Here is a 23058-nt window from a genome sequence, read left to right on the forward strand (position 1 = left end):
CGCATGCCTGCTTTATATCCTGGAGTGAATAGTATGGCTAACTCTTGTCACGCAATGCTGCTGCTGCCCTACCCTCGCAGTGCGAAACAATTTGCGGCCCGTTGCGCCGTCGAGTGGCTGATGCAGCAGCAGCTCATGCCAGCAGACGGGGAAAGTGTGGTGTTCAAAAGGTCCAGGATCCAAAACCCTACCGTCTTCAGGGAAGCACCACTCAAGGTCGTCGAGGACGCAGCAACCGCCAAGACGGCCTCGCCACCTCCCTTGGTACAGCGTAAAATTGGTCAACCCGCCGCTGATCCCGGTGCTGCGACGGAGAGCAGCAAGGACGAGACGGCGAAGGACCTTAGCTTCGTCACCCGCGTCGAGCAGCTTTGCACCCAGCTGGGCTATGGGAGGCCAATATACGTCCTCAACCAAGCCGAGAACACCCAGATATTCTCTGGCTGGGCTGACTGGCGGGATGAGATGCGGGTCCCTGCTTCCATCGGGGTCGTCAAGGATGTTTGGGGAAAGAAGTTAGTCCTTATCTTTTCATATCGTCGTCCCTATGATTTTGAGAGACACGCCCCCCCAAGGACATCTGCAGATTGGCTGACAATGCGGAGCACCCTGTCACGTATAGACACGCCAAAGAAAAGATTGCGGAGCAGATCCTCACTCATCTTGAACAAGTCCAGGCTAAGAGGATGGAGAAAGTCCGGGCTATAATGGAAAAGTGCCAGAAGATGTGTTCGGCTGAATGAATGAGCTATGTTATGAAGGAATAATTATGAGAAACGCTGCATTAATTACCAAAGTTTGCCCCAGTCGCTGGAGCTGTCGAGGGATTGTCGACCTGCCCAATACAGAGCAGTGACGATTACAAAACCCTCCATATTGCTCCGGCAGAGGGAGTATTCTCCTGAGCATCGTCTTTCGCAATCTTTTCGATCCAGTCACTCTCTTGCTTGAGAGCTTCCCTCTCCATGTCCTCCATTAACTTGATCTCCTCTAACATGTCGTGGGAGAGAGAACGACAAGCGGCAAGAATCATGGTTAGGCTTGACTCCTCCGTCTCGACCCCGGTGCTGTCCTTCCCCGGTGATCTGCGAGCACCATCATCCACTCCGCCCTCCAGATACCTCAAGTCCATACGCCAGTTGTCCAGCTTCCTGGCCACCGATGCACACTCGTCATGCCACGCAGCGTCTAGCTCCGAAATGAAGACGAACTCGTCGTCAACGTCAAAAATACCGCCTTCTCGCCTGTCGTTTACGTATCGTAAACGTTCCAGCCACTTTTCAAACTGCCGTACGACCCGCGCGTGCCGGCCGCCAGGTTCGCTGAGTTCCCAGAGACCCGACAAGACTGCATCCAGCGCCTGCACCTTCTCCTCAAGCTGACTCGGGCCGTGGGCCCCGCCGCCTTGAACCCAGGCGTCCAGCGCCTGGGCGTTCACATCTTCGGTCCTCTTCGCCTTGGCCTGGGCGACAGTCGCGTTGGCCTTGGCGACAGAGTCGAATCGTTTTGCCAACCTACTACGAGCACTCGCGTGCCAGCGGTTGGCGGTAGGTCCTGCTTCCCGGTGTAGGAGGCAAAGTTGGAGCAGCTCAGTCTGCCGCCGGCTCGTCTCGGCCGTGATGGCAACGTTTGCGGGCAGCTTCGATGGCGATGGCGGAGCGAGGAAGGTTGATGTCAAGGGTTTAGGGGCGGCCATCTTGAGCGGGGAAAAGTGCTGCTGCATCGTGTTGAAGGCAGGCTTGTTTACCTGGGCCGCTTGGGGCTGTTCGACTTGTGGCAGTTGTTGCGACTTCGGCTGGTCTAATGTCCTGGTTCTCAAGGGGTTCGACGGCGCCCTTCGATGGGCGGCTTTCGCCTGTGCCGTGACAGGAGGCGGGCGCGATGTTATGCTTGATGTTGCCGACATACCCGCATGTGACGAAGATGGTGCAGGATGGAGCAGGGTGGCGTCTGTGAGTGTCGTCGCTGAGGATTTTGCGCGCGAGTGGTTTGAACTGACAGACCTTTCGGCGCCGGCTGGGCCACCCGAGGTCTTGGGCCTAGGAGCAACGGCAGCTGATGATGCGGCCGGTCGGCGCAGTCCGGTCCCTGAGCCCGTCGCTGCCGATGCCGCGGCGTCCCTTCCAGGTGTAACATTCTCGTTTTGTTGCGCGGGGCGCAGGGTCTTGGAGCCGAGCTTGCTCAAGAGTCCTCCGGTCCGAGTCTTGGGGGCGGCTCGCGGAGCGGTTGTCGATGCCGACGATGTGGTTGTCCTTGTGGATACCGACGCCGATCTAGCGATTCCAGATAGCGGTGGCTTCACCGGCAGACGGCTGGGTGAGGCATTGCGCGATTCGTCAACAGAGGGCAGCCTCGAGACTTGGGAATCGTTGGGTTCGGCATTGGCAGGTCGCTTTATGGATCTTGTCCTAGAAAGAGGCGGGTGGGCGGACATGATGGGAGAAATAGGTGGTGGTCGCAGGCCGAGCGGGGCGGTGACATTCAGTAGCTCGTTCAATTTTTGAAAGTGAATCAAGATCAACCAATACTCGGTCTGGGTTTGCCATTGATTTAGTGTTTACTTCTTTGCTACGGTACAAGGGTCTTACCGCGACCCCTTGCATTGATGACGGGTTGCTAGGGACAGGGATACCCCGCTGCATGGCTTGCTGGGCGTGGGCAATGTGGGGTCAATTACTCTTGTCGTACTACTTCTCTACTCGTCTTTAGAACCCGCCGAGTGTCACCATTGAGAATACGAATGCGATATGCGACTTTCAGGCCATATCGCAGAAACCAGCTCCCTGAATGCAGATGAATGAACTATAATTAAACATGTGAAAGCGTTAGCAGGTCAGAGCGTTCGAGTCCAATGGGCGATAAGTTAATCAGTAAAAAGTAAAAGTCGAGCGTTGCTGGAGTTCACCATGTGGGACAAACAACACGCCCAAACAAACTGATGCACAACTTCCCTGTTTCTGGCTTATCGATACAAAAAATTTTGGTGGGATGGCGCCCGGGGTTTTTTTTTTTTTTTTTTTTTTTTTTTTTTTACCTGTAGGACCCTAGTCAATAATTAAAGACTTCCCCTCCTTCCTCGCAAATGACTGAATGTAGCGACACAATGTAGCAGATTCAAACTTTTTGTCGAGGGGAGAGAAGGAGTTGCAAGCGCAATTCTTCATCCGTTCCTCGCATATCCCTTCCTTTCCCCTAAAATCTAGCCAGCTACATATTTCCAGTTCTAGTTGCCAGCACCATGGAGTCCCTCCGTGTTCTTCTCATTGGCAACGGAGGCAGGGAACATGCGCTGGCTTGGAAACTGAGCCAGTCGCCCCGCGTCGAGTCCATCATAGCCGTTCCAGGCAACGGTGGCACCGCCTTGATTCCCAAGGTTGTCAACAACACCAGCGTGTCCGCCGAGGACTTTGACGGTCTCGTCGCCCTTGCGCGCGCCTCCAACATCAACCTCGCCGTCCCCGGTCCCGAGGCCCCCCTTGTCGATGGCGTCGAGACGTACTTTCGCCGTGCCGGCATTGCCTGCTTTGGTCCTTCGCAACAGGCCGCGCGTATGGAGGGCAGCAAGACTTTTTCCAAGGACTTTATGAAGAGACATAACATCCCCACTGCCGCCTACGAGAACTTCTCCGACTTCGCTGCCGCCTCGGAATACCTGAACCGTGTCGGCCACAATGTGGTCATCAAGGCAACGGGCCTCGCCGCCGGCAAGGGTGTCATTATACCGGAGTCGCTCGAGGAGGCGCAAGCTGCGCTGAAGCAAATCATGCTGGACAGGGCTTTTGGCGACGCCGGCAGCGAGGTTGTCATTGAGGAGTTCCTGACTGGCGACGAGCTCAGCATCCTCAGCTTTTGCGATGGCTACACCATCAAGTCGCTACCCCCTGCACAGGATCACAAGCGTATCTTTGACGGCGATCTCGGCCCCAACACCGGAGGCATGGGCTGCTACGCCCCGACAAACATTGCCACGCCAGAGCTCATTGCCCGTATCGAGCGCGAGGTTTTGCAGCCCACCATCGACGGCATGCGCAAGGAGCGCTGCCCGTTCAAGGGTCTTCTTTTCACTGGCCTCATGATCACCCCCAACGGCCCCAAAGTACTCGAGTACAACGTTCGCTTCGGCGACCCGGAGACGCAGACTCTCCTGCCTTTGCTGTCGACTGACACTGATCTCGCTGAGGTCATGGTTGCCTGTGCCGAGGGTTGGCTGGACCAGGTCACTGTCAAGGTGGAACCCAAGTTCAGCGCCACCGTTGTTGTCGCAGCCGGCGGCTACCCCAACAGCTACGCCAAGGGCACCCCCATGACTGTCGGCCAGCCACCCGCCGGTGTCACCATCTTCCACGCCGGTACAAAGTTGTCTGCCGAGGGTCAGCTTCAGACTTCTGGTGGCCGTGTCATTGCCGCCAACGCCATAGCCGATACCCTTGAGGCAGCCGTGCAGAAAGCGTACAGCGAAGGAATCAGCCTCATCTCTTTCGATGGCATGTTCTACCGCAAGGACATTGCCCACCGCGCCTTTAGGCAGAAGGACCAGAAGCCTGCCGCCCAGGAATCGCTGTCCTACGCACAGGCCGGTGTCAGCATCGATGCCGGAAACGAGCTGGTTGAGCGCATCAAGAAGGCCGTGGCATCGACTGCCCGTCCGGGAGCTGATGCCGAAATTGGAGGCTTTGGTGGTGAGGTGGACCTTTCTCGGGCTGGATACCCGAATGCGCCTGTGCTGGTTGGTGCTATCGACGGCGTCGGTACGAAGCTGAAGATTGCACAGATCGCAGGGCGCCACGACACGGTCGGCATTGACCTCGTGGCCATGAACGTCAACGATCTGGTCGTCCAGGGTGCCGAGCCTGTCATGTTCCTTGACTACTACGGCTGCAGCCAACTTGACGTTGGAATGGCCGCATCCTTTGTTGAAGGCGTTTCCGAGGGTTGCAGGCGTGCTGGCTGTGCCCTCGTGGGTGGTGAGACGGCCGAGATGCCAGGCATGTACCAGGACGGCGACTACGATGTCGCTGGTGCCGCCATTGGTGTCATGCAAGCCGCAGCCAGGCTACCGCGCAAGGACGACATGGCCGAGGGTGACGTTGTGCTCGGTCTTGCTTCGGACGGCGTCCACTCCAACGGCTACTCCCTCGTGCGCCGCATCGTTGACAAGTCTGGCATCTCATACTCTGACGCGTGCCCCTGGGAGCAGGGCTCCTCCAGGACCGTCGCAGAGAGCCTCCTGACGCCCACCCGCATCTACGTCAAGTCTCTGCTTGCGGCGCTGAAAGCTTCCCAGGGCGCCGTCAAGGGCCTGGCGCACATCACCGGCGGCGGCCTGACCGAGAACGTGCCTCGTATGCTCCCCAAGCACCTCGCTGCAGAGATTGACGTCGCCTCGTTTACCGTCCCTCCCGTCTTTGCCTGGCTGAGGAAGGCTGGCAACGTGGTACCGGCCGAGATGGCACGCACCTTCAATAACGGTGTCGGTATGGCCATTGTCGTAGCTGCGGCCAACGTCGATGAGGTTGAAAAGACCCTGCAAGCTCAGGGAGAGACCGTGTTCCGTATCGGACGTCTTGTGTCACGGGGTTCTGAGGAGGAGGGCTGCAGGCTGCTGAACTTGGAGGCCTGGGCTGCTTGAGGCAGGTTGATAAGGATTTTCTCGCTATGTGAATTAAGGGGGTGAAAAAAAAAAAAAAAAAGCATATGCGAACAATCTGGCCAAGAGGACAAAAGATAGCGCGATATTCTTCACATATATGCGAGTCCTGGGTTTTCAAGTTCATCATTTGATATTGTAATTTTCGTCGTGCAAACTTGTCCCCCAAAAGAATTGAGACAATGTGCAATACTCGAAACGAGAATCATATGAATGAATATTTGCCATTGATTTTTTTGGCAAATAAAAAATCACAAAAGTGCCGTTTGGTATCTATCCTTGTTACACAAAAGAAGAATTCAAAATTTGAGGGGCCGACGAGTGCACCTTGGCTGGGGTGACTACTCTCTAGCTCCGATAAAAGACAGAAACCCGCTGGCTGGTCCGAGACAAAACGAGAAAAAAAAAGAAGAAAAGTAAATCGTAAATATATACAACTTTGTTTTTGTGAATCCATATCTTTTTATTCCCCACCCTGGGAGGAGCAGTTCTTTTTATTTTAGTTTTTAACTTGTTTCAAAGCAGCATGTGACTTGAATGTTCAAGATAAGAAAACATGGCTGTCTGAGAATTCAAAAATAAATGGTTCTTGTTTTTGGCGCCGGAGTGGAAAACGGGGAAGTTCCGACAATCAAGCAGGTGCGGTCACAACAGGAAAGGCCGGAACGCCAGCTTTGTTGCTGTTGGTGGAGCCCGAAGGGGCATGCGGCGTGCTGCTGCCATGGGTCTTGACATGCGCCATGAGCGCATCTAGATCACCCCTGTTCTGCGCCAGCACGTCTCTACAAGGGGCGCAGATACGCAGGTAGCAGAACTTGCACCTGAAGCGGTCCTCCGAGTCCGCGCGGGCGCATGTTTGGCAAGCCAGGGAGTAGTTGGCGTTGCCCGTGGGGACCATGAAGCGGTGGCGGTGGAAGCAGTTGAGCTGAGACCGGCTCAGCGGCCTCATCTTGTAGACTGAGCCCGACAGCACGTCGTCGCTTGTCAGCTTGGTCGCGGGGAAACGAGCAATGGCCGGATCAAAGTCGTCGCTCTGCACAAGCTCCTTGTATATCGTGCCATCGCTGGCCGGAGGTGGGGGTCTGGGTTCATATGGAGAAAGGAGGTTCGGCTGATATTGTTGTTGGCTCGTGTTCGGTCTGACGGTGGAAACTTGGCTCGTGTTTGCATCGGACTCCAAGAATACTTCTGTTATCGAGGCGGCCTTGGTGAGTTGCTGGTCTTGATTGTTGATGCGCGCCAGCGGCGACGAGGGTAGCCCTTGGAGTTTCGACGTGGTCCTGACAGGAAACTGATCTCGAGGGCTGGTGACGTTGGCGTTGTAGCTGCTATCAACGCTGGGCGAAGAAGATCGTGCCTGCCCTTGGCCCTGGGGGTTCTGAGGTATTTGTACCTGTAGCGATTTGGTTGGGTCGGCAGGTGTTGCGTTTGGTGCAGGGTCTTGGAGCGATCGTGTCGATGATTCGGCGGTTTTCTCAAGGACCGATGGAGCTTCGACGGAGTCCTGGGCCTTTGTGGTCTGTGAGCCTCTCGTGGAACTGACCGAGGACTCTTTGGTGTCTGCTCGGGGCCTAGGGGACTTGGGGAAGCTGCAAAGGTTGCCCATCTTGGGAGCTGGGCTCGCCGGGAGGGTTGCAGCGCTGGTTGCAGGTGGTTTGAGGGCTTTTTCAGGTACGGCTGGGCCCTGGTCTGGCGACGACGACGAAGACGAAGAAGAAGAAGAAGAGGGCACAACCGGCAAAGGTTTTTTCTCATCCAGGTAGGAACTAATCAAGTCCGGCGAGGATGCTGGTGACACGGGCGATACGACATGTTCAACGATGGGGCTCTTCACATCGTGTTGCTCATAGTCGGGGGTGGGAAGGCGACGAATGCCGGCGTCGGGAGATTGGTTCGATGGCTGCTGCTGGGCTTGCTGGTGACTTTGCTTTTGAGGGTGATAGTCTGGAAGGTGACGCACGGCATCATCTTGCTGAGATTGTACGGTCGCATTTTCCTTCTTGTTCTCTGCCGGTGTGCCGTCGACCAGCTTGGCTGCACCGTTGGTCCCAGTTTTTGACAGGGAATCGCTAGCGACCGTGGGTACCCTGGACCCATTTTGGGTTGGAGTTTCGGCGGTTGCATTCGGACGAATGTTTCTACCAGGAAGCCCACCACTCCGTGGAGGCTGCGCACTTTTGAGTCTCGCTTCAGGAGCCGACAAATTCGCACCCGGCTGCTGCAATTGCTCGGGATTGTGGGGCGACTTGACCGTTGATGTCGATTGCACCGGCTGGGTGTTGATCTTGGGAGCCGAAGTGGAGCCATTGGTTGCCGTCAATTTGAGCTCCGAGACCCCGATGGGCTTGTCTGTCTTGTCGGACCGTCTCTTCCAGATTTCGGCAGGAGGCTGCGGGTTCTTGTCATCCGTGTGCGGCGGCGGCGACGACGACGACGAAGGTGCCTGGGTGGCATTCGCTGCTGGCTCGACACTGCTGGTGCTGCTCGACAGAGGTAAGGGTTTCCGCGCAGGTACTGCGCCGTCCTTGATAGGCGGGGGTGGCGGCTTGTCATCCCCAAACATGGTGCCTGAGCTGGGGGAGTCCTTGAAGTCTAGGGGCGGTAGTGTATACGGAGATTCTTGCGGTTTACCGTCCGAACCTAGGGGCGACGGAGAAACATGGGGCGAATTCTTGGAAACCCCTGTATCTTGGGATGCTTGTGGCACAGCTGGTTCCTCGGAATCCCTCGAATAGGCCGAAATTAAGCTGTAAAAAGAAAGAGCCGGAGATGGAGGTGCCAGCAGAGAATTAGGCGAGGGTGCGTTCAGAGTGGGAGACAGCAAAGAGGAGGGCTCGGTGGGAGTAGTATCCTTCGCGACAGGTCTCGGAGAACTCGGGAGGGCTACGGGGCGTCGATGAATTGGCGAACGGACCGAGTCGGCCTGAAGGAGTGACGACGGAGCCACTTGTTCTTGTACGGGAGGGAGCGGCGAATCAAGTTTGGATGGAGGAGGAGGAGAAAATGGCGGCGGCTTGGTAGAGGTGGTCCGCGGTGGAAATATCCTGGAGTTGGAGCTGGAGCTAGAGGCGGCACCAGAACCGCTGGCATTGTTGGTAGTATCATCCTTGCCGGTTTTGCTGGTTTTGCTGCTGCTCCTGCCGTTGCTGTTGCTATTGCTGCTGTCTGATGGCGGCGGCGGGGGCAGCGCCTTGGAAAAGAGTGCCCGCGCCCTGCTAAAGGAGTCCATATCCTGACACACGCACGGTGTAGTAAGAAAGAAATTGACAAGGGTTTGCGAACCAAGCAAAAAGGAGAATGAGTGTGACAACACGTGGTATGTGTGCACCAAATGAGAGTGAGAGGGAGACAAAAGAAAAAGACCTAAAGAGGATCAAGAAGTGAGTGAAGGGATGAACAACGAATCAACAAGTCTTTTTTTTTTTTTTGGCCTTGGCTATTTGTTCCCTCAATGCCCTGTTGAGTCCGAAGTGGCTGAAATCAATTAAATGACTGGGCCGTGAGGCCTCGCGACGCCACCCAATGAACGCGTTCTTCGGGCTCGGATGAGATTCCGGTAAGCAGCAAGACACCGGCGGCGCGAGATTTGCTGCGATATTTTTCCCGTGCCGTCTGTTGTGATGAAAGGGATGGAGAAGGGACCCGCCTTAGTTGTTGGAGATATACAGTATTGTACAGTATTCAGGGCAGCTTGTTCCGGGCTTGCTTGATGGGGAGGGAGGGAGTGAGTGAGCAATCTTGTAAAATGAGTACAAGTATTGGGAACTGGTTGGTAAAGTAATGCGCCGGGATGTTAAAGTGTGGATGGAAAACAAAAAGAAAAGAAAAAAGAACCAAGGAAATAGATATTAAGGAACAAGGAAGGCGATCCCATCTATCCGTAGAACAAGACTCTGATATGGAGTAATAGTGGGAAAAGAAATGTGGTGATAAGAAAAAAATTCAAGAAAAGCAAAAGAGAAAAATAACGGTCAGCCACTGAGATTGAAGAGATGCGACAATGGCCAAGAGATCATCGATCCGCAATAGCCTAGCACCGCGTCTGCAGGGGGAGATGGCTACGTAATTACAGTATGCGACAAGGTACTGTAGTATTTGCCAATTTTATCACCAGCCCCAGTTTGTATGGATGGTTGATACCGACGATTCCAACGGACAACCCCCACTGCGAGCATGTCTCCCACTTGCCAAACTTACTGTACCTAGTACTGAAGTAGTACTGCGTTAAAGCATGATTGTGAACCATGGGTGAGTTTTGTAATGTGATGGCACCCCCTGACAGCTGCTTGTTGTGAAACCGACCGAGCCCGCATTACCCACCTTAGAGTCAAGCCTCTATACTTGGGGTCGGTAGCCGTCTTTGACGCCGTCGAGGTATTCGTACGACGCTCCTAAGTCTAGATGCGGTAGCCGCATGATAATGGAACCGAGCTGTTGGCTATTCATCCTTCCTTCCTTTCCTTTCTTTCTTTCTTTCTTTCTTTTTTTTTTTTTTAAAAAAAAAAATATACGAGTTCCTGACCTGCGATTGAAAAGGAATGTGGAGGCGGTTTCGAGTCAAAAGTCATGCACCTTTGGTGTGACTTGGTAATGTAGCCGACGGATGGTCAGTGATTTTCTGCGCCTCCCCGTAAAGATCAGATCTAGTCAAGTGCCTTGTCAGGCATTGAATTGCGGTGACGATCAGCACCAGGGTATTTGTAGCACCATCGCCCAGAGAGCAGCGGATTCAAGATTGTAGGGAGCGTAAAAGCTTCCAGATGCCCCATTGACAGGGTTTGCGGCACAGTTTCGGCCCCAATTGTGATACTTTGCTTTGGTTACATTCTCGGTGAATCTGCAAGTTCAAGAGATAAAGAAAAAAAAAAAGAAAAGGGGCCAAGTTTTGCTATATGAACTTCGGATGGCAAGTAGGAAGGGGCTGTTAAATCTCTCTCACAAGGGGAAAAAAGAAAGAAAAGAAGAAAAGAAGGGAAAAAAAAAAAAAAAAAAAAAAAAAAAAAAAGCATCGCGGCCTTGGCGTGGAAGGTCTCTACCCAATGAGCCAAGCCTCTCAGGGCTTGGTCCAAAATCCAAAATCGGTTCTGCATTAGCCCAGCCAGCACCCAGGACGTAGGGTCTGGTCTGCCGATGGGGTCAAGTTAGGTTAGCATGGGATTGACTGATGGGTTGGCGGCAGCTCAGCCGCATCGTACAAAGGTGAAAGAAAGGTGGGTTATGAATCGCACAGACAAAACAACCCGAAAGGCGTTACGCGGCTCCACATGGAGGTTTCCCGCGACCGTGGTCCGCAAGCTGTTCTAGACTTTGTCTTGATCGACGAGAAACTGGATCTAAAAGTGTTTACCGGGAAATAAAACAAAAATACATATTTAAATAAAATAAAAAATAAAAAAAACCATACACGTCGAACTCGTACGGTACTGTACACACCTCGGCGGATCTTGGGAGAAACAAGACATGTAACCTTTGCACCTAACCTAACCTAATCACCTACCTGCTTTATCTTAATTACGGTTCAGGCCAGTGTACCAGATCCCATAAACCGACCTGCCGTCCTATCTATAGGTACTTGCGACTCGATTCGGTTTTGGTTTGTTTCCCAAGGGACCTGCACACATAGTGAACATGTTCCTTACCCTAACACATTATTACACCTGACATCTCTACTGGAATTCAAGATGGGACGTAAGTAACGTATATACCCACTCAAGCCAATCTATTTCTAGACAGCAATGAAATCATTCAAAGTTTACCAAGCATCCGAACTGGCAAACCCCAAAACCGTCTTCCCGCATATACCTACCTCATCGATTTTTTTTTCGCCTCTTTTGCATCGGCCCAATATAAACAAGATCTACAACACTACAGACAAAAGACCGGTCAGAAAAAAAAAAAAAGCCACTACAATCTCTAGCCACAAAGCCACATCCCCCACATTTCATACGTCACGAGGACTTTCAGCTTTTCCCCAGACCGACATCAATCAACGGTAAACCTTAAATGGCTTTCACCGTCCTGGGTCTGATAAAACATTCCTTCTTATCTTCGAGGTCTTAGTTTTAGAAAAAGCAAAGACATATCCATAACAGACGAGTTTGAATCGAACAAAGAAGCAAAAAGAACAAAAAAAAGCATATATCGAAACAGGGGAAATCCTTGAAAAACAAGATCTTGGCGAAGCCCCTTCGGCGCCTTCACAATGACAGAAAACCGTCACTACCCTGACCCGTCCGAGCGTAGCCCTCTGCTGCGAACTGACCAAACTGCAGTGAACGGAACGTTTGCTTACAGCACACATTCGTCCGACTCGGGATGCTCCACCCCGATCCTCGCCGCCGACCTCGAGAGGGTCGTCAGCGCGGCTGAGGATGCCGGCCTCCCGGGCCCCGGTATCGGGGGAGGTGCTAGGAGCGACGCAGACGAGACGGGGAACGGGTCGGCTTTGAGTGGCCGTGGCGCGAGACCCCGGGGACCTGCTCCAAACATGAAGCTGCTAATGCCCGCCATCAGTATCGGTGTTTACCTGTGCGCCGTGGACCAGCTCCTGGCCGTCGCCACGTACGCAAAGATTGGCAGCGACCTGAAGGCCTTGAACAGCACTTCCTGGATAGCAACCGCGTAAGGACCAAACCGGCCGAGAATGGCGGGGGGACAAAGGGGTGAATTAGAGGAAGAGGCGGCATGAAACTGTTCAAAAACGAACTTGTAATCGGTTTGCTAAACATTCTTCATTGTTCATACCGCAGTTACTTTCTCACCCTCACAAGCTTCCAACCTCTCTCCGGCAAGCTCAGCGACATCTTCGGGAGGAAAGAGTGTCTCCTCGCTTCCTACTTCATCTTTGGCCTGGGATGTCTTGGATGCGGGCTTGCCCGGGATATGACTCGTGAGATATATTGCCCAACTTTTGTTTGATTATTTTGCGTGACGAGCGCCCTTGGTGATAAGCTGTTGTTCCAGTGTGCTAACCCCTCGGGCTTTTATCCTTTGTCTGTTTCTCACCCTGCCTCCCCTTCCACAGAACTGATCATTGCAAGAGCTGTCTCCGGCATCGGTGGCGGCGGCATGACCAGCGTGGTCAGCATATTACTCACAGATCTGGTACCCCTGCGAGAAAGAGGAATATGGCAGGGCTACATTAACATCGTCTACGCCTTGGGATCCGCAACCGGCGCCCCCATAGGAGGTCTCCTCGCCGACTCTGTCGGTTGGCGGTGGTCCTTCATTGGCCAATGCCCCATTTGCCTCGCGGCCTTTGCCGCAGTCTACTTGATCCTCAAGTCGCCCGACATGGGACATGCGCACTGGAGGGAGAAGCTTGCCAAGATCGACTTCCTCGGAGCCGCCTGCCTCATCGCCGCCGTCTTCTCTCTCCTCCTCGCGCTGGACAACGGAAGCAACAATGGCTGGGGTGAGATATTCACCATCGTCTCGTTGGCTCTCGCCCCCTTTCTTTTCTTAGTCTTCGTCCTGGTTGAGATGAAGGTCGCATCCCACCCATTCGCGCCAGGCCACATCATTTTCGACAGATCACTGTTCGCTTGCTTTGCTGCCAACTTCTTTGGCGTCGGTGGTCAAATGCCTGTGGTGAGTAGTAGCACAACAAGCTGACCCCTTTTTCTGACCCGGTATGACTGTTTGGGGTCTAGGTACTGACGGAACACTGGGGATGTAAGTGGTTCTACTTGCCGCTCTTGTATCAGGCTTACTATGGCATGACTGTTGTCGAGGCAAGTCTCTTGTTCATCCCGGGCTCTATTGCAGGTGTAGTTGCCTCCCTGGGCAGTGGATACATCATCAAGAGGACTGGCCGATACTACTGGCTCACAGTTGCCTCGTATACGACGCTGTTGCTCAGCTCCCTGCCTTTGGTGCTTTGTACCGGGATCGTGACCGACTCTGTTGTGGGCACAACCGTCGGCCTGGCCTTGTCATCCTTTGGTAATGGTGCAGGTATGGACATCATATCCCCCACTTTCTCCCCTCGCAAAAACCTCCCAGCCGTGGGAGGTGGGCTTCGTTGAATCAATCCACTAACCCAAAGTTGGGCTTGCAGGTCTGACAACCACACTTGTTGGTCTCATCTCCAACTCGGCACCCGAGGACACTGCCGTAGTGATAGCATGCTCGTACCTGTTCCGCTCGCTCGGGTTGTCAATCGGCGTGAGCGTCATGTCGGCCGTGATGCAGCAAGCCCTGCGCACACAGCTGGCGACCAAGCTCGGTGACGGCGACGAGGCCCTGCGCATAGGAGAGCGCGTGCGCGAGAGCCTCGACTACATCGGTCGGCTCGACCCCCAGCTCGCCGACGTCGTTCGCAAGTCCTACAGGTTCGGCGTCTCGGCCGTCTTCATGGCCAACGCCGTATTTCTGGTCTTTGCCTTGGTGGCCGCCTTTTATATCCGCGAGAAGAGGGTCACGAAGTGAAGAAGGAAAGAAAAGAAAATGCTGATAAAAGAAAGGATGATTGCACAATTCTTTCCTCTCTCTCTCTCTCTCTCTAGCTGGACGCCCAGAAAGGTGCTGCTGCATGGGGAGCTTTGCATCTGTTTTGAAGGCATTTTCCCTGCGGGTATCAAGACAACAAAACTGTCATGAAAAGTAGGGGCCTTCTACTTGAATCGAAGAGAAGAGGAGTGGGACGAGTCTGACCACGAGACAAGAGTAGGAGAGAGATAGAGGTGGAAAATAGGAAGATTGCATCAGTCATAAAAAAGAAGAAAAAAAAACAAGAGGCCAAACTATGCTTAGCATCAAATAAATGGGTCAACCTTGAGCTGCCCATGGTATCCATTCCTCCTTTAGCGCCATTGGAAATGCCTTTTTTGTGGTTTCTGGTCTTCAGAATGAGAAGGACAAGAGAAGGAAAGAGAAGCAAAAAAAAAAAAGAAAAAAAAATAGCAAACAAAAATCCGCCTCTCGCTAGGTAAATTGATCGTCATCATATATGTCCATCCGGGTTTGGGTTGTGTCTAGGAAGAAAAAAACAGACAAAGAAAAATCCCCTTTTTATTTTTTATTTTTTGTTTTATTTTTTTCCCCCCACATCCATCTACAAGTTGAAGCTCCTCCTAGGAAAGCTGACGCCCTCGACGGCTGGATTGTCGACGAACCAAGAACACCTGTCCCCTGTGCCTTGGTTCACGAGGGCGCAAGGCAGGCCCGATTCCTCGTCAAAGATTTGCTTCATAATCTCCTTCTTGCCGCCGCCGGTGGCGACAAAGGCGACGCGCACGCTGTGGGTGACCACGGGCAGGGTCAAGGTGATGCGGCGAGGCGGGGGCTTGGGGCTGTCCTCGATGGGGGCGACCCAGGCGCTCGTCTCGCGCAGCAGCTCGTGGCCGGGGAACAGGCTGCAGGTGTGGCCGTCGGGGCCGCAGCCGAGCAGCAGCAGGTCGAAGATAGGGAGCTTGACGCTGTCGCGGCTGGCGAAGCTGCGGACCAGGGTCTGCTCGTAGCGGTCGGCCAGCTCCTGCGTGTCGTCGAGGACCTCGGTGTCGATGGCGTGCACGGTCGGCTGGGGCCCCTGGATCTTGTCCAACAGCTCCTTCTTGAGCAGGCCATAGTTGGAGTCCTCGTGGTCAAGCGGCACGGCGCGCTCGTCGGCGAAGAATATCTCCCACTTGTCCCAGCGCACCGCGGGCTCGCCGGGCGCAGGGGCGGCGAGGAGGGCCTGCGCCAGGGTCTTGGGGAGGGAGCCGCCCGAGACGGCGACCTTGAAGACATCGTGTCTTGTTATGCCGGCGTCTTGGCACTGGATGACATATGATCGGAGCGCGGGGGCGAGCGCATCAACGCCCGCGAAGGCGAAAAGGTTCGCTTGCTTGCCCATTATGGTGAGGATGAGTGCCAAGGACAAGGAGAGAGTAAATAAGAAGAGGAGGTGAGAGGAAACACGGAGAGGCGAAGTTGCCAGCAAGCAGCGTGGCGATCGCAAAAGTAGCCGATGGTTCGTCCTGTCTAATATCTTGAGAGCTTTACGCGGGGCTAGATTTCTCGATGGTGTATGTCGCCGAGCTCAGGATTAAACACTTGCACTGATCGACCAAAGACTGGTTTAGACGAAGAAAGTCCCGGCGTTGGTTGCGATTTTGATCCTCTCCTTTTCTTTTCTTCTTGTGAGGTAAAAGGCGGGAGGCTTCGGGTTGGTGGTAAATTTTTGAGATGTTGGTTTTGATGGTGGGTAGAAGAAGGATGGTGGGTGGGTGTGTTATGTGTGACTGAATGCCTGAGGTAAGCGCTACGCAGTAGACAGCTGGGTGCAAAGAGATTCCAAGAGAAAGGAAATGGAGGGATTTAATTGTGGGTGCGCAATAGTTCCGTCCGAGTCGAGTAATGTATGGCAAGCCAAGTAAGTACCTTTCTGTAAAGAATAAATGTGGGATGGTTTGATTGACCACGCCAACCTGCGCGGGAACAACTTTTTTTTTTATCTTTCTTTTTTGATTGTCGCCTCTTGCGATAACGGGGGCGACGGTCCGCATTTTATCATTAGCGAACTGAAGGTTTTTCTTGGCCAGCCAAGCCAGCCTTCCTCTTCCTCATGGGTGACCCGAGTTCGAATATGCAACAAGTATAGCATTCGTATGTTTAAATTTAGTCCGCGAGGTAGGTGATGGTTTATTTTTTTGTTAGTGTTCACCCAACATCAGTAAGCTTCTGTGTTTTGTCCATTTACATACTTCAAGATACCGTCAACTGCGTTGCTGTTCTGCCTTCCATCACATGTGGTCATACCCCCGTTCATCTGCCCTTCAATAGACTAAAACGCACAGCTTATAATTCCAGGAGCTTCACATGCACAACATTGACATTATTTGATGCTATCATATGTCTCCTGTAGAGTAAAGTAAAGAAACCTTTTATCGCCTTCTCATGGTTCCATGAATATTCTGGGCTTCCCCTTGAGTAGCCAGTGTTACAAGAAGAGTCGATCCAATTTAGGCCGGAACAAACCAAAAATGGCGTTCTAGTTTGCGCTAGAAGCAGGGACTTCCTTGACGAATGGCATCGCCTGAAATGTGGTTCGATGACAGCATCGACAGTGACAAATTCCAAATCCCAAAATCATGAAACCCCATAAACCTGTCCCGACCATCACATCACTGCCATCATTGGTAAGTGAGCTGGATCGTCGACTGTGGCTTTGCTGTTGACATGCATGAGATTCTGAGAGGAACATGCTCCACGGTGGATACCCTTGTATGTAGGTAGTACCACAGACTGCGGTACTCATAGAAATCGCGAGAACTAAAGAGAACAACAGCACATGTCATGCACAAGCGACCAGTAGCCAATTCGGAGAAATTTAAAGTGATTGGATGGACACTTGTCGGTCGGTACCTTGAAGAATATCAACCCACGTTGAAGAAGGTGGTGGTTATGTGAACCTAGGTGTCATGGCGCGATATGGGATGTCGCGTAAGAACTATGAAAAGAACTAGACAAAGTAAAAACGCAGAATAGAGCTGTCTAAATAGTTGCTCAGCGTACTTCCATGTTATTTTGGTAGAGTCTTTCAATAAGCATGGCTACCTGGTACAGTAAAGCGCACTTAATACATGAGTACCCCTCTGTCGGGATTACGTAGCTATCCGATTAAGCTACCTTGTGCTCCTCCAAGCCTAGTTGCGTCATGAGGGGTTCATGCTGGGCAGGCTTGTGATTTTTTTTTTTTTTTAATGGTGGGGTTGATCCCGGGATTGACACCGGACTTGGTCCCGAAAGTCCCCCAGCAATAGCCAACATTTCCACTCCGGCGATCCGACCGAGACCCGTGGGACTTGACACCGAATCGAGTCTGTCCACCCGTCCGATCCGCTTTATCAACCGAGAAGGAAAGGGTGTGGGAAACAGTGTTTTAGCCTCAGTGATTTCATTGTAAACCAACCTACCGCAGTATACCACCTACCGAACAGCCCAGCGAAAACGAGAGATCACCAGGAAAAAAAAAAGACTAATTATTCTTACGCCCATTTCCCGTCCGACCTGAGCGAACCCAGCAAAGAAAAATGGCGCAAACTCAAACCTCACAGTTCCTATCTGGCAACACCGCCGCCATCAATGAGTTTCTGGACAAATTCGATGTATGCCATCTCTTCTCGAGCTGCTATTATAAGTAAAAGAAAAAAAAAGATAAAAAGAATAGCCTCTGTCCAATGAAAGCAATACATATGCTGACCAAACCTCGTGATAGACTTTCCTGCTTGATTGTGACGGTACTTGAAAAAGGCAAATTTTTGACGACGATCAGGATGCAGGAATGCTAATACGGCAAATCCATACTCTTTTTCAGGGGTCCTCTGGTCAGGTGACAATGTTTTTGAAGGCGTGCCTGAAACCATTGCCATGCTGAGAGCTAAGAGTTCGTAAACATGTCCCTTGAAAATCTTGATGTGTAGAGAGAGAAGGATGAAAGAGATGGTTCAAGAGAAAAGAAAGAGAAAAAAAAAGACTACTAAGCGTCCAAGTCTAGACAAAAGGACCGTCTTTGTCACCAATAACTCGACCAAGTCCCGCCCCGAGTACCAGAAGAAGCTCGCGTCCAAGGGCATCGAGTGCGACGTGGACGACATCTTCGGCTCGGCCTACTCGGCCGCCATCTACATCTCGCGGATCCTCAAGCCCGAGGCGCCACGCAACAAAGTCTTTGTGGTCGGCGAGCGCGGCATCGAGGATGAGCTGCGCAGCGAAGGGGTGCCCTTCATCGGCGGCACCGACCCGGCGTACCGGCGCGACATGACCGACGCCGACTGGAAGGGCCTGGCCGACGGGTCCGTGCTGGACCCCGACGTGGGCGTCGTCCTGGCCGGGCTGGACTTCCACATCAACTACCTCAAGATCGCGTACGCATACCAGTACCTCCGGCGCGGCGCCGCCTTCATCGCCTCCAACACCGACTCCACCCTGCCCATGAGCGGCAACTTCTTCCCCGGTGCCGGGTCGACCATGATCCCCATCGCGAACATGATCGGCCGCCAGCCCCTAGCCCTTGGCAAGCCCAGCCAGGCCATGATGGACGCCGTCGAGGGCAAGTTCAAGCTCGACCGCTCCCGCACCTGCATGATCGGCGACCGCCTCGACACCGACATCAAGTTCGGTATCGAGGGCAAGCTGGGCGGCACCCTGGCCGTGCAGACCGGCGTCAACAAGAAGGAGGACTGGGAGAAGGAGGACGCCGTCGCCCGCCCGGCCTTTTACGTCGACAAGCTGAGCGACCTGCTCGCCGCAGCTCAATAAAGCAGGCCGAAATCTCTCGGAGAAGAACAGCCCTTGCTGGATAGAGATAGATTTTGAATAGATTAAGTGCGGTATTGAATACAAGCTTAAGCAAGAGGCCGGCACTAGACTAGATCAATACACAATGTCTCTTGGTTTGACACTGCCGACTGCCAGACCATCTCAACCATCAGACAGGCCAGCCAAGGAACATGTATTCCTGAATCCGTTCTGAGTTCCTGCAGATCGATCCAGAAAAATGGCCAATTTCATTTACAATACATACTACTGAAGCCAAGTACTGAAGCCAAGTAGATGTACATCATCGTTAAAAAAAAAAAAAAAAAGTCATACCGTTAACGAGGAGCAATGCGTGAATTCATAGTATGGTGGTAAATGAGAACGCGATTCAACCCTTTCATAATAATATAAATCAGCACACGATACGTTGCACTGATAACAATCGGTATCACCAACCGCCGGAACGCCACAAACCCCCAAAGACGAAACCCCTAAAGACGACACCCAAAGTAGTTGGGTTCGTACATGAAGTAGAAGGATCAACACTAAGCAACCAAAACATAGAAAGAAAAACGCATGCAAAAGAATCCCAATATGAACAAGTTGAAGTGAGTGGGGAAGGGCCAAGTAAAGCACATTCATGCTATGACATGCGGAGAGAAGGGTAAAGTGGCTTTTGCTCCTCCTCTGACCTCTCCGTTTTGATCGGTGGCAGGCTGACCGATTCTTCGAGGTCATCGTACTGTCCGCGTCTGAGGCGCTCCCGTACGAGTTCCCGGAGAGCCTCGATGGTTCGCATGTTCTGGACCCATGAGTCGTACGACTCTGGCTCAGAGCCCGAAGCATCCGAGGATGCCGAGGGCGAACCGACAGATTCTGGACCACGGGGTGTGGATGCACCGTCGTAGCTTGACTCGCGTTCCCGGTCCCGGCTGGCGCTCTGCAGGATGCCTCCGGAGAGGCGCCTCTCGACAGAACTGAAGTTCGAGCCGAGTTGGGCGGTGGCAGAAGAGCCTGCGGCGGCGGGGAGTGTAGGATAGCTGATGGAGGATCCCTGGCGGGAGCTCGGGGACAAGGCAGCCGAAGAAGCACCGGGGGAATGGCCCGAGGTGTATGAAAGGTTGCTGGAGGGAGGAGTGACAGCCGGGGAGCCACCGTGAGACGAGGAAACTGCGGTCATGGGAGAGTGTTGCTGTTGTCCGTAGTGGTCGCTGATAGGTGGCCGAATGCCGACCGGGGACTGGTGACGCATGTCGTAGCCCGAGGCCGAGCTGTAATGAGCACCGGGAGAAGACCCCGAGTTCTCGTAAATGGTGGACTGCATGTGCTCCAGGATCTGGTCGATCTGCTCCAAGTCGTTCTTGGTCCTCAGGCTGGGCATGGGGGGAAGGTAGTAGTGCTGGGCCAAAGGTCCGGCGCCTCCCATGGAGACAGTGTTGGAGGGTGGCGGAGCTGCCACGTACTCGGCAGCCATGCCACCAACACCACCGGTATGGACAGATAGGGCACCGTGCAGAGGGACCAGGGAACGGCCAACGTGGGCGTACGACGAAGCGTCGAACTGACGGCGCTTCAGATTTCCAAAGAAATCATTCAGGTCATCGTAACCACGCTTGCGGGAATCATAAGCCCCTGCACCGGGATGCCCAAAGATATCTCCACGAGGCCCCATATGAGGCGGCTGGTAGTACATACCACCGCCATAAGGAGCTGGAGGGTGCGAGTAGTAGCTAGCGTGTCCATTCTGGTGGTGGTGCGGCTGACCAAATGCCGAGTTAGTACGCACGTGGCCATTGTGATCATAGTAGCTAGAAGGAGCTGAGGAGGCGGATTAGCCTCAGAAATTGAAAATAATAATAATAAGAAAATAGGGAGGATGGCCAGAGATTCAAGTCAAGATTTGGAAACGTACCTTTGCTGGCGTGGCCACGATAAGCACCAGGACCCAAGTTTGCGTTAGGGTCCTGGGGTGACCGGGCAAGGACCGAGTCGTCGGCGTGTGTCTATTTGGGGACAAAAACTGTGAGTTACTGCGGTCAAGAATGGATGCAACATTTTTTCCTAAATTGGCTTACCTTGACGTGCTTCTTGAGATCCTGAGGCCTCTTGAATGACTTGCCGCAGAAGTCACACTTGTGCGGCTTCAATGGAACATGAACTCTAATGTGAGAGGTGATGTGATCCCTCTTGACAGTCGTGGTTCTGCACGAGTTCCAGTGGCATGTCAGGTTGAGGTTGTTGGTGCTCTTGCGACCCACGTGACGCTCGCAGATGTGATCCTTTGGATATTGTTAGCATTTTTTCTTTTCTTGGTAATTTTGATATTTTCCAATAAAAAAAAAAAGTAGCCAGAATATTCAATCCTGAAACGCAGGAGCCAAGCAATGCTCGCATGGGGTTTCCCCATTGTGATGCGCGCATCGGTTGGGTTCCAAGCATAACTGCAAATTCCGACGTGGCGCAGTCCTGTGCAAGCCAAGATTTAGTGGGGTCGTTTCCAACTTACATAGAGGGCCTCGGCCGAAGGGAAACGCTCGCTGCACTGGTTCCATCGGCAGATCAACGAATCATCGCTTGACTGCGATGTCGCTGTCGTCGATGTGGAGGGCGCGGGCGTGTTGCCATTGGAGTTTGAGCTTGAGGACTCTGTTGTGGGTGCTTGAGTTGTCGCCGACGCCTGTTGGGCTGGCTGGGCCGATGGTTGTGGTGCTGACATGACTTAGGCCGATTTGGAAACTTTGCTCTCAGTGAGCGAGGCCACCCGGTCAGGGCAGGGCAGGGCAGCAGTCAGTTTAGACGGTGGGGATTGGGGTACCAATCGGTCCCGAGTCCTGCTCGCTTCTGTTTTTTTTTTTCTTGCTTGTTATCGATATTCGATATCGCGCCTTCTGCCGTGCTGCTGGTGCTGCTTATTTCTCTGTTCGGGTCTTTTGTTTTGCCGATGGTCTCGACGCGCACGTGGGCGAAGGAAAAATGATACAAATGGTATAGTAGGTAGGGTGCAGGGGGCTAAGAAGAGAAGGTCCACTAAGAGTCCCGAGCCAGACTTCTTGGAAGATGGTGCACAACCTTTTAGGAACGAGTTGACGGGATTGAGGTTTAGAAAATATCCTCGAAAAGAAGAAAACCGTGTTGTTATTTACCAAGAAGAAAGAACGTCAAGAAGGAATCGGACTGGCAAGGACATCAGGGGACAGGCTGCTATATGTTCGTTAGCCTTCTCCCATGAGAAGGCGATTCTTCTTCCCTCCTCTCCCGCTTCATAATGCCAAGTCTTGGCAAAGTCTTGGCGTTCTCGGCTCGTGTGCGTCTGCTTGTTCCTGCGCTTTGAGGTACTTGAGGGGTGGCAGTGGCTCGCAGGAGGGTAATACTAAATTTGCCGGTGAGGGGCTGAGAAAACTCTGCCAAGAAGTACCCCCTAGCAGCCGGTACTTTAGTCGGAAACTCCAACGCCGGGCCAAGACCACAAGACTCTCCCAAGGTCTTGGCAAGCAGGGATTTGACCTTTACGGGAGAAAGGCAGAGCCCTAGCCCATCATCCTACTGTACGATTAATCCATCCATCTTACCACCTTGCCTCCTCAACCTGGTTTATGTGCCTTGACTCTTGTCATTGGAAAGCTGCTGTTGCTTTAAAAAAAAATAAAAAATACTTAATTTTTCTCAATTCTGCTCTTGACCGCCCCTGAAACTTCCCTGCCGACGAGGCAATAGATACGAATGATCATCACATAGTCGGAAAGGATAAAAAATTAAAATAAACAAAACAAAAATACTAGCAAGACAAAAATGAAGTCCCACCGTGACAGGCAACAACCAAGGTCAACTACGGTAAGAGCAGGGCAGGCAAGGTATGACATACTGATATCCAAAGCCGCGGGCCCCTAGGGCAGCGCCATCTCATCCACAAGCGCGGGCGCCCACTTCGACTCTGTGCCCCGCGCAGGGCGCAACGACCTAACTTTCTGTCCATGTTAATTATTAGCGAGCGAGGAATTTCGCAAAATAGAAAATCGAACGATTATGATTTACTTCATTTTTTTGAAGGGGGGACAAGGATAGTTAGGTCGCTTGCATCGACCCTGATCTTCAGCCCTCTTTTTTTTTTCTTCCCCCTGTGGTCCTGACGTGACAGTGTGTGTTATTGTTACCCTCAGACAATCGTCATG

At 52.8% G+C, this 23058-nt stretch overlaps 8 protein-coding genes across 8 annotated transcripts; 4 read left to right on the forward strand and 4 right to left on the reverse strand.

The window, feature by feature from the left end:
- Positions 1 to 3: 3 nt before the first annotated feature.
- On the forward strand, positions 4 to 743 carry PpBr36_00438 (uncharacterized protein; the record flags this gene model as incomplete). Its single annotated transcript, XM_029887631.1, has 2 exons — positions 4 to 515; positions 623 to 743. The coding sequence occupies 2 exons, from the start codon at positions 4 to 6 to the stop codon at positions 741 to 743; spliced, it is 633 nt and encodes a 210-aa protein (XP_029752401.1).
- A 116-nt stretch (positions 744 to 859) lies between these two features.
- Positions 860 to 2434, reverse strand: PpBr36_00439 (uncharacterized protein; the record flags this gene model as incomplete). Its single annotated transcript, XM_029887632.1, has 1 exon — positions 860 to 2434. The coding sequence occupies one exon, from the start codon at positions 2432 to 2434 to the stop codon at positions 860 to 862; it is 1575 nt and encodes a 524-aa protein (XP_029752400.1).
- Positions 2435 to 3238: 804 nt separating this feature from the next.
- On the forward strand, positions 3239 to 5629 carry PpBr36_00440 (uncharacterized protein; the record flags this gene model as incomplete). The annotated part of the gene is made up of 1 exon (XM_029887633.1): positions 3239 to 5629. One exon carries the CDS (start codon positions 3239 to 3241, stop codon positions 5627 to 5629), a length of 2391 nt encoding a protein of 796 aa, XP_029751518.1.
- A 649-nt stretch (positions 5630 to 6278) lies between these two features.
- Positions 6279 to 8876, reverse strand: PpBr36_00441 (uncharacterized protein; the record flags this gene model as incomplete). Its single annotated transcript, XM_029887634.1, has 1 exon — positions 6279 to 8876. One exon carries the CDS (start codon positions 8874 to 8876, stop codon positions 6279 to 6281), a length of 2598 nt encoding a protein of 865 aa, XP_029751519.1.
- Positions 8877 to 11849: 2973 nt separating this feature from the next.
- Positions 11850 to 15419, forward strand: PpBr36_00442 (uncharacterized protein; the record flags this gene model as incomplete). The annotated part of the gene is made up of 6 exons (XM_029887635.1): positions 11850 to 12268; positions 12397 to 12536; positions 12672 to 13237; positions 13354 to 13603; positions 13707 to 14073; positions 14726 to 15419. The coding sequence occupies 6 exons, from the start codon at positions 11850 to 11852 to the stop codon at positions 15417 to 15419; spliced, it is 2436 nt and encodes an 811-aa protein (XP_029751516.1).
- Positions 14703 to 15482, reverse strand: PpBr36_00443 (uncharacterized protein; the record flags this gene model as incomplete). Its single annotated transcript, XM_029887636.1, has 1 exon — positions 14703 to 15482. One exon carries the CDS (start codon positions 15480 to 15482, stop codon positions 14703 to 14705), a length of 780 nt encoding a protein of 259 aa, XP_029751517.1.
- A 2179-nt stretch (positions 15483 to 17661) lies between these two features.
- Positions 17662 to 18889, forward strand: PpBr36_00444 (uncharacterized protein; the record flags this gene model as incomplete). The annotated part of the gene is made up of 4 exons (XM_029887637.1): positions 17662 to 17736; positions 17847 to 17868; positions 17946 to 18014; positions 18126 to 18889. 4 exons carry the CDS (start codon positions 17662 to 17664, stop codon positions 18887 to 18889), a joined length of 930 nt encoding a protein of 309 aa, XP_029751514.1.
- A 643-nt stretch (positions 18890 to 19532) lies between these two features.
- PpBr36_00445 (uncharacterized protein) lies at positions 19533 to 21605 on the reverse strand (the record flags this gene model as incomplete). Its single annotated transcript, XM_029887638.1, has 4 exons — positions 19533 to 20707; positions 20802 to 20892; positions 20965 to 21168; positions 21396 to 21605. 4 exons carry the CDS (start codon positions 21603 to 21605, stop codon positions 19533 to 19535), a joined length of 1680 nt encoding a protein of 559 aa, XP_029751515.1.
- Positions 21606 to 23058: the final 1453 nt, after the last annotated feature.

The sequence above is a fragment of the Pyricularia pennisetigena genome, chromosome 2 (assembly GCF_004337985.1).
Source record: "Pyricularia pennisetigena strain Br36 chromosome 2, whole genome shotgun sequence".
Lineage (NCBI taxonomy): Eukaryota > Fungi > Ascomycota > Sordariomycetes > Magnaporthales > Pyriculariaceae > Pyricularia > Pyricularia pennisetigena.